Source organism: Artibeus jamaicensis, unplaced genomic scaffold (assembly GCF_021234435.1).
Source record: "Artibeus jamaicensis isolate MK-2021 breed Jamaican fruit bat unplaced genomic scaffold, CSHL_Jam_final scaffold_916, whole genome shotgun sequence".
In the NCBI taxonomy this organism is placed as follows: Eukaryota; Metazoa; Chordata; class Mammalia; order Chiroptera; family Phyllostomidae; genus Artibeus; species Artibeus jamaicensis.
Window position 1 is genome coordinate 42,394,707 of NW_026522059.1, and position 14,279 is coordinate 42,408,985.

Genomic DNA, 14,279 nt, shown 5'->3' on the forward strand with positions numbered 1-14,279 from the left:
CCACCATTACGCTTCAGACCTATCTTCGCAGGGAGCACCGATGGGGCTCCAGGGAGACATCTACTAAGAGAAGAGGGAGCCAGGTGAGACATTCTCTGTTCAAAACCAAGCCTTGTCCTGAAAAAAAATTTGGACCATGGAAACTGGAGCCAGATGGATCGAGTTCATATCCTTGCTCTTTCACTTACCAGTTCTGTGACCTCAGATACTTGGTTTAATCTCCTTGGGCCTCAGTTACTTCATCCCTGCAAATGGACACAACAAGAGGATTTTGTGATAATTTAGAAGTTCTGTGATCTTGAGCATTGTGTTTCTCAGCTTAGCTCTCATTATTTTATATTAAATACTATCACTTAGATTTCTCTTAGCCCAGTTCCCCCACCTCCCACTGAAAGGGGGTCCAATTGGGAGAAAGGATGTATGGAAGTAGGAGATGCTGTTTGATAAAAACAAAGAGCCACTTCAGTAAAAACTCTATGAGCCTCCCTGCCTATGCTTTATCTTAATAACTAATATTATTTCATAAAAAGGAGAGAGAGGCCTTCTCCCCATTATGCAACACAACCAGTGGTGCTGAGCCATTCACAGCAGAAGAGAAGGTGGCCTGGGGTACTGGGCAATGGGGGCGGGGTGCTGGGGCTGAAGAAAAGAAATAAAACCAGATGCTGCACTGTAACCGCTGTATCTGGGTCCTGAGCCCTGGTGAGACACTCCAGAGAGGTTATCTGAAACATGGTCAAGAATTAGGGGAAGGTCTTAATAAGTTACCAAAAATGCATCAAATCACCAAACATTTCTGTTTGTCTCTTATGCACCAGACATTGTTGGCGATCGTAGACACAAAGATGAAAATGTTCCTGACTTCAGGTCCCGGTTTGGTTCATCCATAGGCCCAGATATTTTTTAGGTAACATGTAGAATTCAGAGGAAGAACAGGCTCATAGACTGTGACTGTATAGGGGACCCATGGGTGGGGCATCAAAAAAAGATGAATGTAGGCATAGCCTGGCAGGGATAAATTTCAGGTAGACGGTGCCATCCAGTACAAGAAAATGAACTTTTTATTTTACATGTACATGTTCATCGCTTAACTATGATTCTCTGAAAACACTGATGGCATAAACAAAATGAAGTCATGCTTTAAAATGGAACCTATCACTGTGTATTGCTTAAGCATTGAACTACTGACATCACCATTTCAGATATGTCTTAATATTAACACTGACAAGAAACGCATCTCTTTCGCAAGAAGCAGGGCTGCATTCCTTGGCGTGTGGACGCAGAAGGAAGCGGGACGTGAACGAATTCCCTACGAAAACCGAGCTGCGGTGCGCTCAGTCCCGACGCTGCACACGTGTTTGCCGGCCCCAGAACCACCCCCGAGCCCCGCCCCTGCCCGATCTGCGGGGTCCTCCAACACTCGCGAGAGCCCTCTCGGCTTCCACGTTTGCCACGTTCCAACGGACCGGGAATGCTTGGAAAGTTGCAAGCGTCTCGCGCTTACTGGCTGCTACGTCGTGCCAGAACAGCCCCAAGTCTGCAGGGGGAGGGGAAGTGCAGCAGGATTCCACCCCATCATAGAATTCCCTTGTGATAGGTTCTAACCCCCATCACTCAGTCTTGCTGGGCGGGGAGGAGGCGGGACTAGGCTGGAAAGGGGCGTGGCCTAAAGGGCCGCTGAGTCTTGCTCCGGCCTCTGGAGGGAGTCAAAGGGTTCGGCGCAATAGAGGGTCGGGTACGCGCAGCCGGCACGCGATCGAAAGTCTCCCAGCGCGCAGCGGGAGGTGCTGAGGTGCAGGGGCTGCTATAGGAGCCGCTGCTCGCACACGCCACAGCGCCCGCCGCCGTCAGCGGCTCCCGCAACCCCTGGTTCTCCACGCACTGAGGGGGTCCTACGCCCCTCGCCTGCTCCAGAGGTGCGCGCGATGGCTCCACGTAAGAATGCTAAGGGCGGTGGCGGCGGCAACAGCAGCAGCAACAACAGCAGCAGCAGCAGCAGCAGCAATAGTGGCTCGAGCAGTAGCAGCGGTGGCAGCAGCAGCCCTGGGGCCCGGAGAGGTGAGAGACCCTGCGGCGGGGAGGATACGGGACTGGCCCCAGGGGTGCGGTCCGGACTGCGGGCGTTCCTGTCCTCTCTCTCCAGGTTCCTCCGTGCATCTCTTCCATCCTCTGCCTTCCTCCTCCTGTTGGCGTGGGCAGAGTCCGCGCTTGGTGGGCCTGGCGGGCAGACTGGAGGGGCCCGGTGATCAGGGTCCTCGGCCTCGGGTTGGTGGTGCGGGGGAGCCCCTATTTGATTGATCCCTGCAGGGCACAGCCGAGGTGGAGGTTATTGATCGAGACTTTCTTGGTTTTCCATGGGGCTGAAGATGGGAGTGAGAGAAACAATTTACCTTTGCCTTGCATATATTAGGGAGTTTGGAAATGAGCCAAAGTCAGAGAAAATAAATTCCTGCCAAATCAACCTCTTTTAAGAGCAACTCAAAGGATAATCTGTGGGGGGTGTGGAGTGTATGTGGGGGGAGTGGTTTGATTATTCTTGGCAATTTTAAATATTTTTGCCTTAATGTAGCTTTCTTAACATGCCTTGTAGTTGCTTTTAAACTATTACGGAATTCCATAGAATACCGGGCGAGCTTCTCTACTTTTTCCCCATTGTGTGTGTGTGTGTTTAAGTCTTACCTTTCTACACTATGTGTTTACCCACCAGAGAGAGAGCAGATGTTTTAAATCTGTTTCATCTCATATTTCAGTGGTTCTCGGTTTCAATTATACTTCCTTTAACTCCTCGGATATTGAAACTGCAATACACATGTGTATTGGCTGTGAGCTGCAGACTTTTAAAAATGATCATTTGAAATAATTTAGAGTAGACTCTGTGTCCTGAGGTCTACATGTAATGTATTCATATTTATCAAGAAAATAAATCAGATAACCATATCCCTACTTCAAAGAACTCTTTGTTTATAGCAGTTATTACTATCTGAAGTCATCAATTTATTTTCATGTGTATTATCTTCCTATTTTACTCCCTCCTCTTGTTTATTTCTATTCACAGCTCCTAGAATATTCCTGGCCCTTAATAGGTGCTCAATAAATATTTGATCAGTGAATGAATGAATACATTTAAGTGGTGCAATTAAAGTTATTGCACACATTTACATTCTGAGAACTAGTATTTGTGTTGGCAGTGGAAAAAAGACAGCTTGACATTCAAATCACTGATAATAACTTAAGAAAAACTTTGTATACGTTTGTCACTTGTCCTCCAGTGCTGGTCAGTGACTTACAGGCCAAAGAGTAGATGAACTGTCTCCGGTAGCTCTGGCCACTCTTTTCCAAGGTAATAAATGAGAAGAGACATTGTGTGGCTCATGCACCAACAGAGAAGTCTGGTGAACAAAACTTGGGTGTCAGTTTGTTTTCAGTTTTTCTGTAGCTATTTACGAAGGAAGCACATCTTTATTTCATTTTTTAAAAAGCCGTTTTCAGTCATGAGTTGAGAGGACTGATTGCACCTGAGGAAGTCACTTTATATGGCCTGTTACTGGTGAGAATTACTATTGGGAAATCTGTATGTATTGTGTTTCCACCCCCACTGAACTGAACTGATAACTGAACCCGTTTTAATAGGCAGTTAATAAATTTAGGAAACGTTATGACCCAAATGAATGTATTCTGATTTTCATTTTCAGGCATTGTAGGGCAACCTCTACCCATATTTGAAGATCTACAGCCTTCTAAGCATTTTACATATTGATTCCATAATTGTCACAAAACAGACATAGTATGTGAAAGAGAATGTATTAAAAAGTACGACTATTACATAAAAACAATGCAAATAAAAAAGCCTGAAAGCGTTTAAAGAGTTGGTATTGGAGTCTTGCATGTTACATAATGAATAGTCTTTTTCTGCAGGCATTATTTTTTTCAGTAAATACTGAGTTCTGGTCATGTGCCAGATGGAAGGCACTGGAAATGGAAATGAGGATTCTTTCAGTCAGAAAGTTACACGGCAGTGCTGACAGTGTGATTTTATTTATATTGTTTTCTTGTAGCATGATAGACCCGAAAGATAAAGCCAACTTCTCTTTTGTTGCTCTGCTTTTTTGGGTCATTGAAGTATAGACATTTGATGCCCAAACCTTTCCCATCTGCTGGAGAAGTCATAGAAGCCAAAGACATTTTAGCAGTGGGCTTACTGTCCTCTCTCTAATCTTAGAGATGAGGGGATTAAAGTCCAGAGAAGTTGTCTAATTCATAAAAAATTGTGATGTTCTTAAAAACCCAACTAGTTAATGGGAGATCCAAGACTAAAACTCAGGTTTTCTGTCATTCATTTATTATACGACAATGCTTGCATTTTAGATTGTCTAATTTGCAAGATTTTTTGAGAGTCTTGGAGTTGAGGTAGATTATTTTTTAAGCTTCCTTCTGGGTCTCTCTTTGGCACAGTATAACTAGTTATTTAGGAAAAATGTGCTTTTGTCATTTGATCAATTAAATTTCCTGGGGCCCTAAAACTATGTTCGAAATAGTACATTTGAAAAGTGTAGTTGGAGAAGTGCAAGTGCTCAAATAGTGAGATGTTTTGCTTTTTTTTTTTTTTTAATGTTTTGCATTGAGACTCTGAAGCTGATGATGATATTGGTCACATTCAGCATTTTTATTGCTTCACTGTTGTATAAAAGTATGGGGTAAAAAGGACCCAGTCTTTTGAAGCATGTGTTTTAGGGAAAAGAGGGGCGTGTTGAAAAACAGTATCTGGAAACTGAAACTCTGGGGATTTTTGTAACACTTTGATTTGTAAAGCAAGTGTATGCTTTTCATTTTGCTTAACTTAAATTGAAAAGTACTAAAATGTCTAGTTTCCCATAAAGCTCAATTTTACCCGTTTCAGTTTTACTCCTTAAAATATTGTGAGTGAATTGGATCTTTAACTTGCATATAAAAAATTGACTTGTATAGCCAGTTGGGGCCTGAGGAAACCTCTTTCAGATTTATTGATTTGAAATCTTTGGTTATCAAGGATCACAATGTCCTTTGTGCTTATTTTGTAGTATACAGACATTGGTGTGTAATGTTTCTGTTTATTTAGCTTTTCCCTTCTGATTGTCATTCAGTCTTTACCTGTCACGTCTAATATGCTACAGGGATGTAGCATTTGTTATATTTTATCTAATAGCATCATGCTGCTCCACCACCCTTTACCAGTAGGTGTCACTGTAGAATATTATTTCCTCCAATCTGAAGTTTGGGATTATATAACACCGATTATTTATTTTTTTTTTTGAAATTTAATCAGTCCTATTCATACTCAAAACTATCGATGGACAACTACTGAAAAACTTTTAGCCACTGCTCTCAAAGTCTTCAACAGCATACTTTGAAATTTAATAGTAACAGTTTGTCCCTAACAGCCTTGCTTATTTAGGCTCCTCTTTTGTAGAATTAAATGCATTCGTACACTATCGGCAAAATGTATGCATGTGCAGATTCATTTGTTGGATATTGATCATTTTGAAATGTTTTTGTTTTTTACTTTTAGTATCTCTTAGGCTACTAAGTAACTGACGAATATGATACACTGCTGATTGCTTTCTGGCTTCCTTTGAATGACCAGGCCTGGGTGAAATCCCATTTGCTTTGCCCACTCTCAGGGCCCATTGCCCAGTCCTCCGTGGGTCATTCCGGAATGAAAAGACAGGAAGGCCACAATTATTCCACTATAAGAACGTGCACTGCTTCGTGTTCAGTGTGTTCAGTGGAGCGGCACTCTGTCCCCCCAGCCAGGTCCCACGAAAGCAACTACTAACCAAGGTTCTGAGCAAATGTGCGAAAACGTTTAAAAAAGACGAATCATATTAACCTGCACTGGGTTTAGGAAATAGAAGGAAAGAGCTATATGTTAGCCTTGTTTTAAAATCCTGTATCTCTGAGAGATGACTAGAAAAGGAGAGGTTTTCATTTTTTTGTTGATTACCAGTAGAGCAACTTTGATAGAGGCTTATGTGGGCTCTCCTCCTAATTTTGAGTGAGGATGGCATTTAACCCCTCTCTGGTCCCAATAGAGTAAACTTTTAAAAAAATTTCTTTAGAAAGGCAGTGTAATTTGGGAGAGAGTGTTGACCTGGATTCATATCTAAGAACTGTGTGGCAAGTCATTAAAAACTCTCTAATGTCGGTCTCCTTAAATGGAAGAATTACTCTCTTTTTTCCTTTCAGAGTTAAGACAGCTCTAAAACCAATTTTATGTGCCTCTCTGTCTTTAGATGTTTTCCTTAAGGTATTTTTAATCTAAGAGTCCAAACATTTGAAGACTATAAGGATAATAGAACTGAGCAGGCCATTAATTGCATGCTTGTAATTTTTAGATAATTGTTTAAAAAGTCATGTTTTGTTATAGTATTCTGTAGCATCCGCGTTTTAAGTAAATGGATGTTCTGGAGGTCGTTTTTGATACTGTGGCTTTGAGTGCCTCTAGACACATTTCTGTTTCCTTCTTGGAGTGTGGAAGTATCCCATTTGCCTGTCGGCCTTCAAGTTGCTGATTTACCCTCTAATCCGTTGGAGGTTTGTAACATTATTTTATTTTACTAGAGCTCAGATACATTTCAGTCTTTCTGATGCTCTTCCAGAACACTGTTTTAATGTCATGAAACTATGCAACTTAGTCTGTGTCTTGGATACTTCTGCATCTTCTAAGTGGTTTGTCCTCATTCTGTACCACCGATTCAACCTTTTTCATCTCATGGCACGAAGAAGCTAATTACTAAAATTCTGTGGCACACCAAAAATGTATTTTTCTGCCAATCTGACCAAAAATAGGTATGATTTTGATTCATTCACACCAATGCCTATTGTTGTGTTGGCTGTTGTCATTTTTTTTTAACTTTAACAATCTAAGGGAAAAGAGGTCAGTGCCTCTGACTAAATAGTCAGGTATCGCATGTTTTAAAAGTTCTTTCAGCACACTGGTGTGCCACAGCACACAGGTTGGAAATCGCTGTTCTTTATCAAGGTACAAAACAAACAAACGAGCAAACCCATTTTTAAATTTAACTTCCCTTAACTAAAACCTGTGTGTACATAGAACCTGTCTACAGTGTAGTCGTACCTTTGGGGGAAGCCTAGGGAACCTTGGGGTTGCCCGGGCTCCCCCGTGTTTCAGTGCCCGCCGTCCAGAGTCTGCTTAGCACTGTGCATGTGCAGGTCCTCTCTGTCGGGGGTACGCAGGTCTGGAGTTTGGTCCTACAGTTCTGGCTGTTTGTATTAGAGAACTGGAGATGAGGTTCTGTTTTCCTTCTCTTCGTCCCAGTGCGCCTCTGGAGATGTACATTCTAGAGCCCAGTGCTTTTACCTTGTTAACTTTCTCACTCTGCTGGTAGTACTGGGAGCCAAAATGGTCTTTTCTTGTGAGTCGTTATTATTTTTATTTACTTTGTTTTTCTGCATTGAGGGTGCTTTAGGCATTTGATCTTCATTTAATACTTGTTTTTAAGGGCTGCATCTTTGTTGCCTTTAACTGATATGGGTACCTTTTAAACCACTGAAGATAATTTAGTTCTGATCAGGTAATGCCTGAGGACTAATTTGCTGTAGGTAACCTGTTAGACTCAAAGCAACTTTTGAGCTCACTTGGTGAATAAATCTTTTTAAAAAATAGTTACATAAGATCTTTTGCAGGATCAGGGCTGTTCCTTGGCCCTATTGCGAGTTCCATGTGACCTGCCTGGCCATTCTGGGTGCAGCGTGACTGTCATCATCGATCCCAGATGCTCTCTGTGCTGTTTCGTAGTTAATGCATGAAACAGGGCCCAGGACATTGGAGGGGGCGTCCAGTTAGAGCAGAGTGGAAGCCACTGTTGCTGGACTTGGAGCGATGCCAGCGCTTCTCTTCCTCCTGTTTGCCTACAGATTTAACCCGTTCTGTGTGGAAAGCAGCCGGTATCAGTCTTAATTTTACCATGAGAATATTGTTTGATAAAATAATTTTAGCCTAAAACCAGTATTGTGTAACTACCTTTTCTCATATTGTATAGAAGTTTGGCAGCCTTTTCTGCCATTCCATTTGCAGATTCACTGCTCTTCTGTTGTTCTGTTCTGTCTCCGACTTCTGCTTCTTGTTTATTATCCTGCCCAATATACACGATTTCTGCCACATCTTTCACACCCTGTTTTAAATTTCAATTTTCCCTGAAATGGTACGATGGAAAGACTTTTTGATCTTAGGTTCACATGTAAATTTTACTTAGGAGCAGTTAGATTTTTTTTCTTACACAAAAAGAAAAATCCGTGTTGTAAATGGTTTATTTGAAAGAATAACATTAATTTTACCTTCCCATATTTCGAATCAAATCAGTGTAAAGAAGATATTTGTCCCTGAGTTTTTAGAAATTATTCCATGCCTTTTTCCAGTGAGTCACCTCTCTGACTTCTAGAATGCTAATATTTCTATGTGCTTCTCGTTAAAACTCTATGAAAAGAGTACATACTTATGATCTAGAAATAGGTGTAAGAGTAATACAATGAATACCCGCTTATATCCACCCTACAGGTGAAGAAATAAAATGTTGCCAAATTCTTGGTTCCTTCTCTCCTGTGTTCTCTCTTCCCAGCCACTGTTACACATTTTGTGATAATCATGCCTTAATCAAGGCATCCTCATGCTTTTATAATATATGATGTTAGAAACACAAGTAATATTACATAATGTTATGCTACACATGTATTTTCTATTCGTTCATGTAAAGTCTACTGTTAAAAGCAATATATGCAAAAACTGCTTAGGAAATATCCCTGTGTATAGAAATATATGTCTATTTATTTAGCACATGTTGACAGTTTTGCGAATTGGCTCACCCTTGGCATATGAGTTTGACCCTACTTACTTGAGTTCTACCAAACTCTGGCTCTCCATTTTCATGCAGGGTGGGCAAAAGTAGGTTTGTAGTTGTAAGTGTGCAAAACACAGTTTGTTCTTGGATTATTACTTGTTAATTACTGCATTATTTATTTGTATGATGTAAACCTACTTCAGCCCACCCCTGTATAGATAGTTCTTCTCTGTAGGAACATACTGTTTTGTGTTTAGCCCATCCTGTTGTGAAAGAACAGTCGACTTGGTTTTTTTCCCCCCAAACTGCTGCCATGAACACTCTTATACTACTGGTCTATCTCCTGCACTGTTTCTAGAGCATGATTCAGGATGGGAATTGTTGGGGCACAGCAAACACACATACTGAACTTTACTAGATATTACGATTTTCTTAACCCCAAAGTGGTTATATCACTTCTCATTCCTGCCCACAATGAATAGAGCTGGGGAGCTGCAGCTAGGGAAGGTTTACTGTTTGCAAGTTTACTGGGTGTGAAGTAGTACATTGTGGTTTAAACTTGAACTTTCCTGGTCACCTTTGAACTTACTAGTGAGAATAGCCATTCATGGTTCCTTTTCTGTGAATTGCCTCTTCATATATTTTGCTTATTTTTCTGTTCCTTTTTTGTATTTTTATTTTTTATTTGTAGGCTTTTTTTTCTGTATCCTGAACCTTTTGAGTATTTTTGTGGTAAAGGGCTTTTCCTGTCTGATTGTTCACATTGTCATATTCTTTATTTTTCTTTTTTATCACATTGTCATATTTTGTGGTGTATTTTGTTGAACAAAAATTTTTAGATTTTTAAGATATAAATAAATATATTTTACACTCTCATCCACAGTGTGTAGTAAGTTGTTTTACATCTGTACTAACATTTGGTGTTGTCAGTCTTCTTATTTTTAGCCATTCTGCTGTAGGTTTTGTGGCTTCTCATTATAGTTTAAAATTCTGTGACTAATACTGTCATATCCTTTTTCTTGTGCTTATTGGCCATAAATATTATCTTCCTGTGCAAACATTCTGTTTAGCTCTTTCATCCATCTTTGTTGGCTTTTTGTCTTTGTGTTATTTTTCTACACTTTCCATATGTTCTGGTTAGAGGTTATTTGCAGATAAATATTACAAATAGGTCTTCCAGTCTGTTACTAACCTTTTCATTTTCTTAACATATCTTTGGAAGTACAAATATTTTTACTGTTGATGTTTATTTTGTGTTTTATATTTCTTTAGGATTGGGGGAGTTCCTTTGTATTTCTAGGTTGAGAATTTCATCAGCTGTTTTTTCTCTAATCAAAATGACCATGTGGCTTTTCATCTTTACATTGTTAATATGGTAGATTGTACTTATTGATGCTTTGAATGTTAAATTGCCTTGCATTCATAAGCCTCACTTGGTCATGATGAAGTATCTTTTTTATACAGTGCTTTATTTGTTAACATTTTTATTTTATTATTTTATTTACTTATTTTTAGAAACAGGGGAAAGGAGGGAGAGAGGGAAACATCCAAGTGTGGTTGCTTCTCGCACACCCGCTCCTGGGAACCTGGCCCACAACCCAGGCATGTGCCCTGACTGGGAATCGAACCGGTGACCCTTTGGCTTGCAGGCCAGCACGCAGTCCACTGAGCCACCCAGCCAGGGCATAGTTGCTAATATTTTGTCAGCAGTTTTGCATCTGTGTTCATGATGGATGTGGCTCCATAATTTCCTTTCTTTTCCTTCCCTTCTCCTCCTGTTTTTCTTCTTCTTCCCTTGTGCCCCTTCCTTTCAGTGATGGTTAGTACTGTGCATGGGTGGATTATAATTTATAATAACAGACATCCTAATTTAAACTCACTCTTCCATTTCTGGGAAAAATGCAGCCATGTGATATTACATATTTCTCAATATTATTGGATTAGTTTTGTTAATATATTCATAAGTAAAACTGACCTGTAATTTTCTTGCTGGTTTTGTTATCAAGGTCATATTAGCCACATAAATGAATTTAGGAAGATTTCTTCTTTCTTTATTTTTGTGGGGTAGCCTTATACGATTAGTTATTTGGCATAACCCCTTTGAACCTTTTTGTTATTTGCCCCCGTTACAGAGGACATGGAGTAAAGAGGAGGGGGCACTGCTTCACAGTTTAAACATTTATATGACCATTTAAGTCCTGTCTTTCTTCTTGAGTCAGGTTGGCTAAGTTACATTTTTGTTTCTTCTCAGGCACGTTACATTTATTATTATTATTTTAAATATTTTATTTATTTATCTTTAGAGGGGAAGGGAAGGAGAGAGGGAGAGAAACATCAATGTATGGTTGCCTTTTGTGCGTCCCCTGCTGGGAACTGGCCTGCAGGGAACTGGTTTGCAACCCAGGCATGTGCCCGGACTGGGAATTGAACCGCGATTGTCTGGTTCGCAGGCCCGCGCTCAATCCACTGAGCTACACCAGCCAGGACGTTACATTTATTGAGGATGTATTATTTGCTTCTGCCTTTGAATTTTCAAACTTACTGTCCAAAGTTGTTTACAGTTTTAGCTTCAACTCTTGAAAACAGAATGTAGCTATTACCTTTGCAGGACAGTAAAATTATTTTTAAAATCACCAAGTATAGCTTCTTTACATCATAGCTAGATTTTAGACACAACAGTGTTTTCAGGGTTTATTGAAATGATAAGTCTTTATAAACTAGACTGGCTCTCCTAACATCTGTGAGAATGGAAGCCCTCGAGTACTAGTAGTCGGGTTGGATTGACGTGGCTGGGTGACCTCCTTTATTCTCCCGTGGCTGTGACTAACACCAGGTGCCTTGCTTTATTCAGAGTTGAACTGACTCTCTTCACGAATAAAACGCAGTACTTGTTTTCTGGAACTTCTGGATTTATTTGATCATTTTGTGGGGTTCAGCTGCTCGGTCTATTTAGATATGATCAGTAAATAAGTACACCTGGGGGCCCAGGGTGACTGACCTAGGTCTAAGACACAGTTACTGATGGGCTCTGTATAGAGCAAGGACATTTTTAAGGTGAAATCATGTATAATGAAGTTGCAAAGCTGATGAGCAACTTGAATTTATTTCATTTCATTTTCCCAGAGGTAAGGCATTATTTGTGTTAATAAGTCCCAAGCCAAGTTTTAGAGTTCTCTTGGGATCAGTGAGATGATTGCATAAGAATAGAGTGAGATTGAGTAAGATAGAGCACAGTTCACCAGCTGAAGTAAGAACTGACTTGGAATAAACATAAAACTGTGCACATTCCAGATCTCCCTGAGCTGGTCCCTCAACAAAGCCTTGCAGTCTGTCTTTGTGTTCTCAGTTGATGTTGACCCATGTTTTCACAACCAGTGAGTTCAGTCTTCAACTCCTTGAGCTCAGTGCCTTACTGCTTCCCACTCAGTGTTGACCAATGACTTCTTCCCATTGCAAGAGGAAATCAGAGAATGTCCTTCAGGAGTTGCTCCTCTCTTGTGTGCTGGAGGGTGACTGGCCTGTGAGTTGGGAGATAACTGACATGAGGCTGATTACCCCGCTAGTGGGCAGACAGGGTCTAGAACCTAGACTGGTGGCCAAGGCCAATGCAGTTGAGAATCATGAAGAGATATTGCTCTCATTTGGACGTGAACGGTTGTGCTGGTGAGGTGTGTCTTTAATGTGTAGTTTGGTAAAGCCCCTCCTCTTTCTTTAGCCTGAAGAGGCCCCGCTAGGGTGGTAAGTGGAGACGAGCAAGTACCACAGTGAGAATAGAAAATGTTGGCATTCGCAGCTGTTATGGACCTTTGGGTCTTCACCTACCTAAGAGGAAAAGCAAAGGCTAGGCAAGAAATCCTGAGCCTCTCCGGGTGTTATTCTAAGTGAACATCACTTTGTCAGGGACTGTGAGCCATACATACCTTCTCCCCAACAACTCTTCTGCACCCCCTCGCATCTCTGTTTTTAGTCTTTCTCACATAATCTAAAACAAAACAAAAACCTCTTCCTAATCTGCCTACCCTACCCAGTGAAATAATACAAATGATTAATGTGGGCTCACTTTCTTTTCACTTGTACTTCCGGTCTTTCTGGCCAGAGTCAACAAAGACTACCTTGACCCTAAATCTGCTGGGCTCTTGTTCTTCTGCTTTATCTGCTCCCTAAAGGATAGTCTTCCCAGGATTCTGTGCTTGGCCCTGCTTTGATCCCATGCTACACACTCTTCATAACTATTAACTATTGATGGCTCCCGATTCTAAAGTGCTCCTGAGCTATAGACTTAACATATAATAATAATGATAGGAAAAATATTAACTACCGCTTGTTGAGTGCTAACTGTATGTCAGAGATTGTGTATGTTTTTATATTTTTACATTTAATTCTCATAGTAATTCTCTAAATTCTCTTTTTGTAGATGAAGAAATGGAAGTTTAATTTGTCAAAGCTCATGGATTTAGGAAAATTCAGAAGAGTGTAGGTCCCAGTTTCCACTGTGAAGGCACTGTAGTTGAGCATTTTAGATTCTCATAACTGGTCCTGTTTCATCCTTCTGTCACACGGTTTTTATAAAGTGGAAATTTGATCACGTGCCCTTCCTTATTTGAACACCCAGGTACTCAAGATAGATTTTAAATCCCTCAGTTTGATCTAGGAGGCCTTCATGGTCTTGCTTCTTTTACCCTCCTTAGCCATACTCCGCCCCCCTCTCTCCCTCTCTTTCTGTTTATATTAATTGAATCATAGTAAATCACTTTCTGTAGTCTCTGTATTTGCACGTGCTGTTTCTTTTTCAGGACAGCTTCTCACTTTCTTTTCCCCTGTGTGACTCCTGTGTATCCTTCAAGATTTAGCTCCTTCACCAGCTCTTCATTCCTCTCCCTTCGTTATCTTCCTGTAGACTGATCTTTTTTCCTCCCCCGCCCCCAGTGTGGGCTCCTATATATAGCACCCTCTGCATATTGCTATTTTAGCATCCTCATTCATTTACAGGTTCCTTCATGATATTAGACAACAAAGTACCATCAGGCTGAACTAGGGGTTCGGATAGTTCCTCATTATGTTTGATCTAGTAAACACCATGCTTTGTTTTCTTTTTATCTCTAGTGCTTAAATAATTATCTGGACTTAGTAGGTACTCAGCGAATATTGGAATGAACAAATATGGGTAAAAAGTTTTCCCTCTAGTAGACCAAAAGGGCAGTGAGGTTAGGGGCTGTTTTTTTGTGTCTTCTAGACTTTGACTGTAACAAGTGCTCAAAAGGTGTGTGTTGCATGGTAGACTTTTTAGGTTTATGTTATGGGCCAGAACGCAGATCAGAAAGTCTTATTGATGTTTATAAGTGTCCAAGCTAAAGAAGCAAACAGTAAAATTATTAGGAATGTGTATACTTCATTGGTGTAGAAATTTTTAAATAGATCGAGCCCTTTACTAGATACTGGTTAGGC

The 14,279-nt window shown here is 40.6% G+C and overlaps 1 protein-coding gene across 5 annotated transcripts in view; it reads left to right on the plus strand.

Moving 5' to 3' along the window:
- Nucleotides 1-1,695: 1,695 nt before the first annotated feature.
- ASPH (aspartate beta-hydroxylase) overlaps nt 1,696-14,279 on the plus strand; it is a 201,467-nt gene continuing 188,883 nt past the window's right edge. For all 5 annotated transcript variants that reach the window (XM_053661029.1, XM_053661030.1, XM_053661031.1 and 2 more), the window contains exon 1: nt 1,696-2,058. In XM_053661029.1, the coding sequence (XP_053517004.1) occupies nt 1,926-2,058 (133 nt within the window). In that variant the 5' untranslated portion in view covers nt 1,696-1,925. The remainder of the gene's footprint in view (nt 2,059-14,279) is intronic.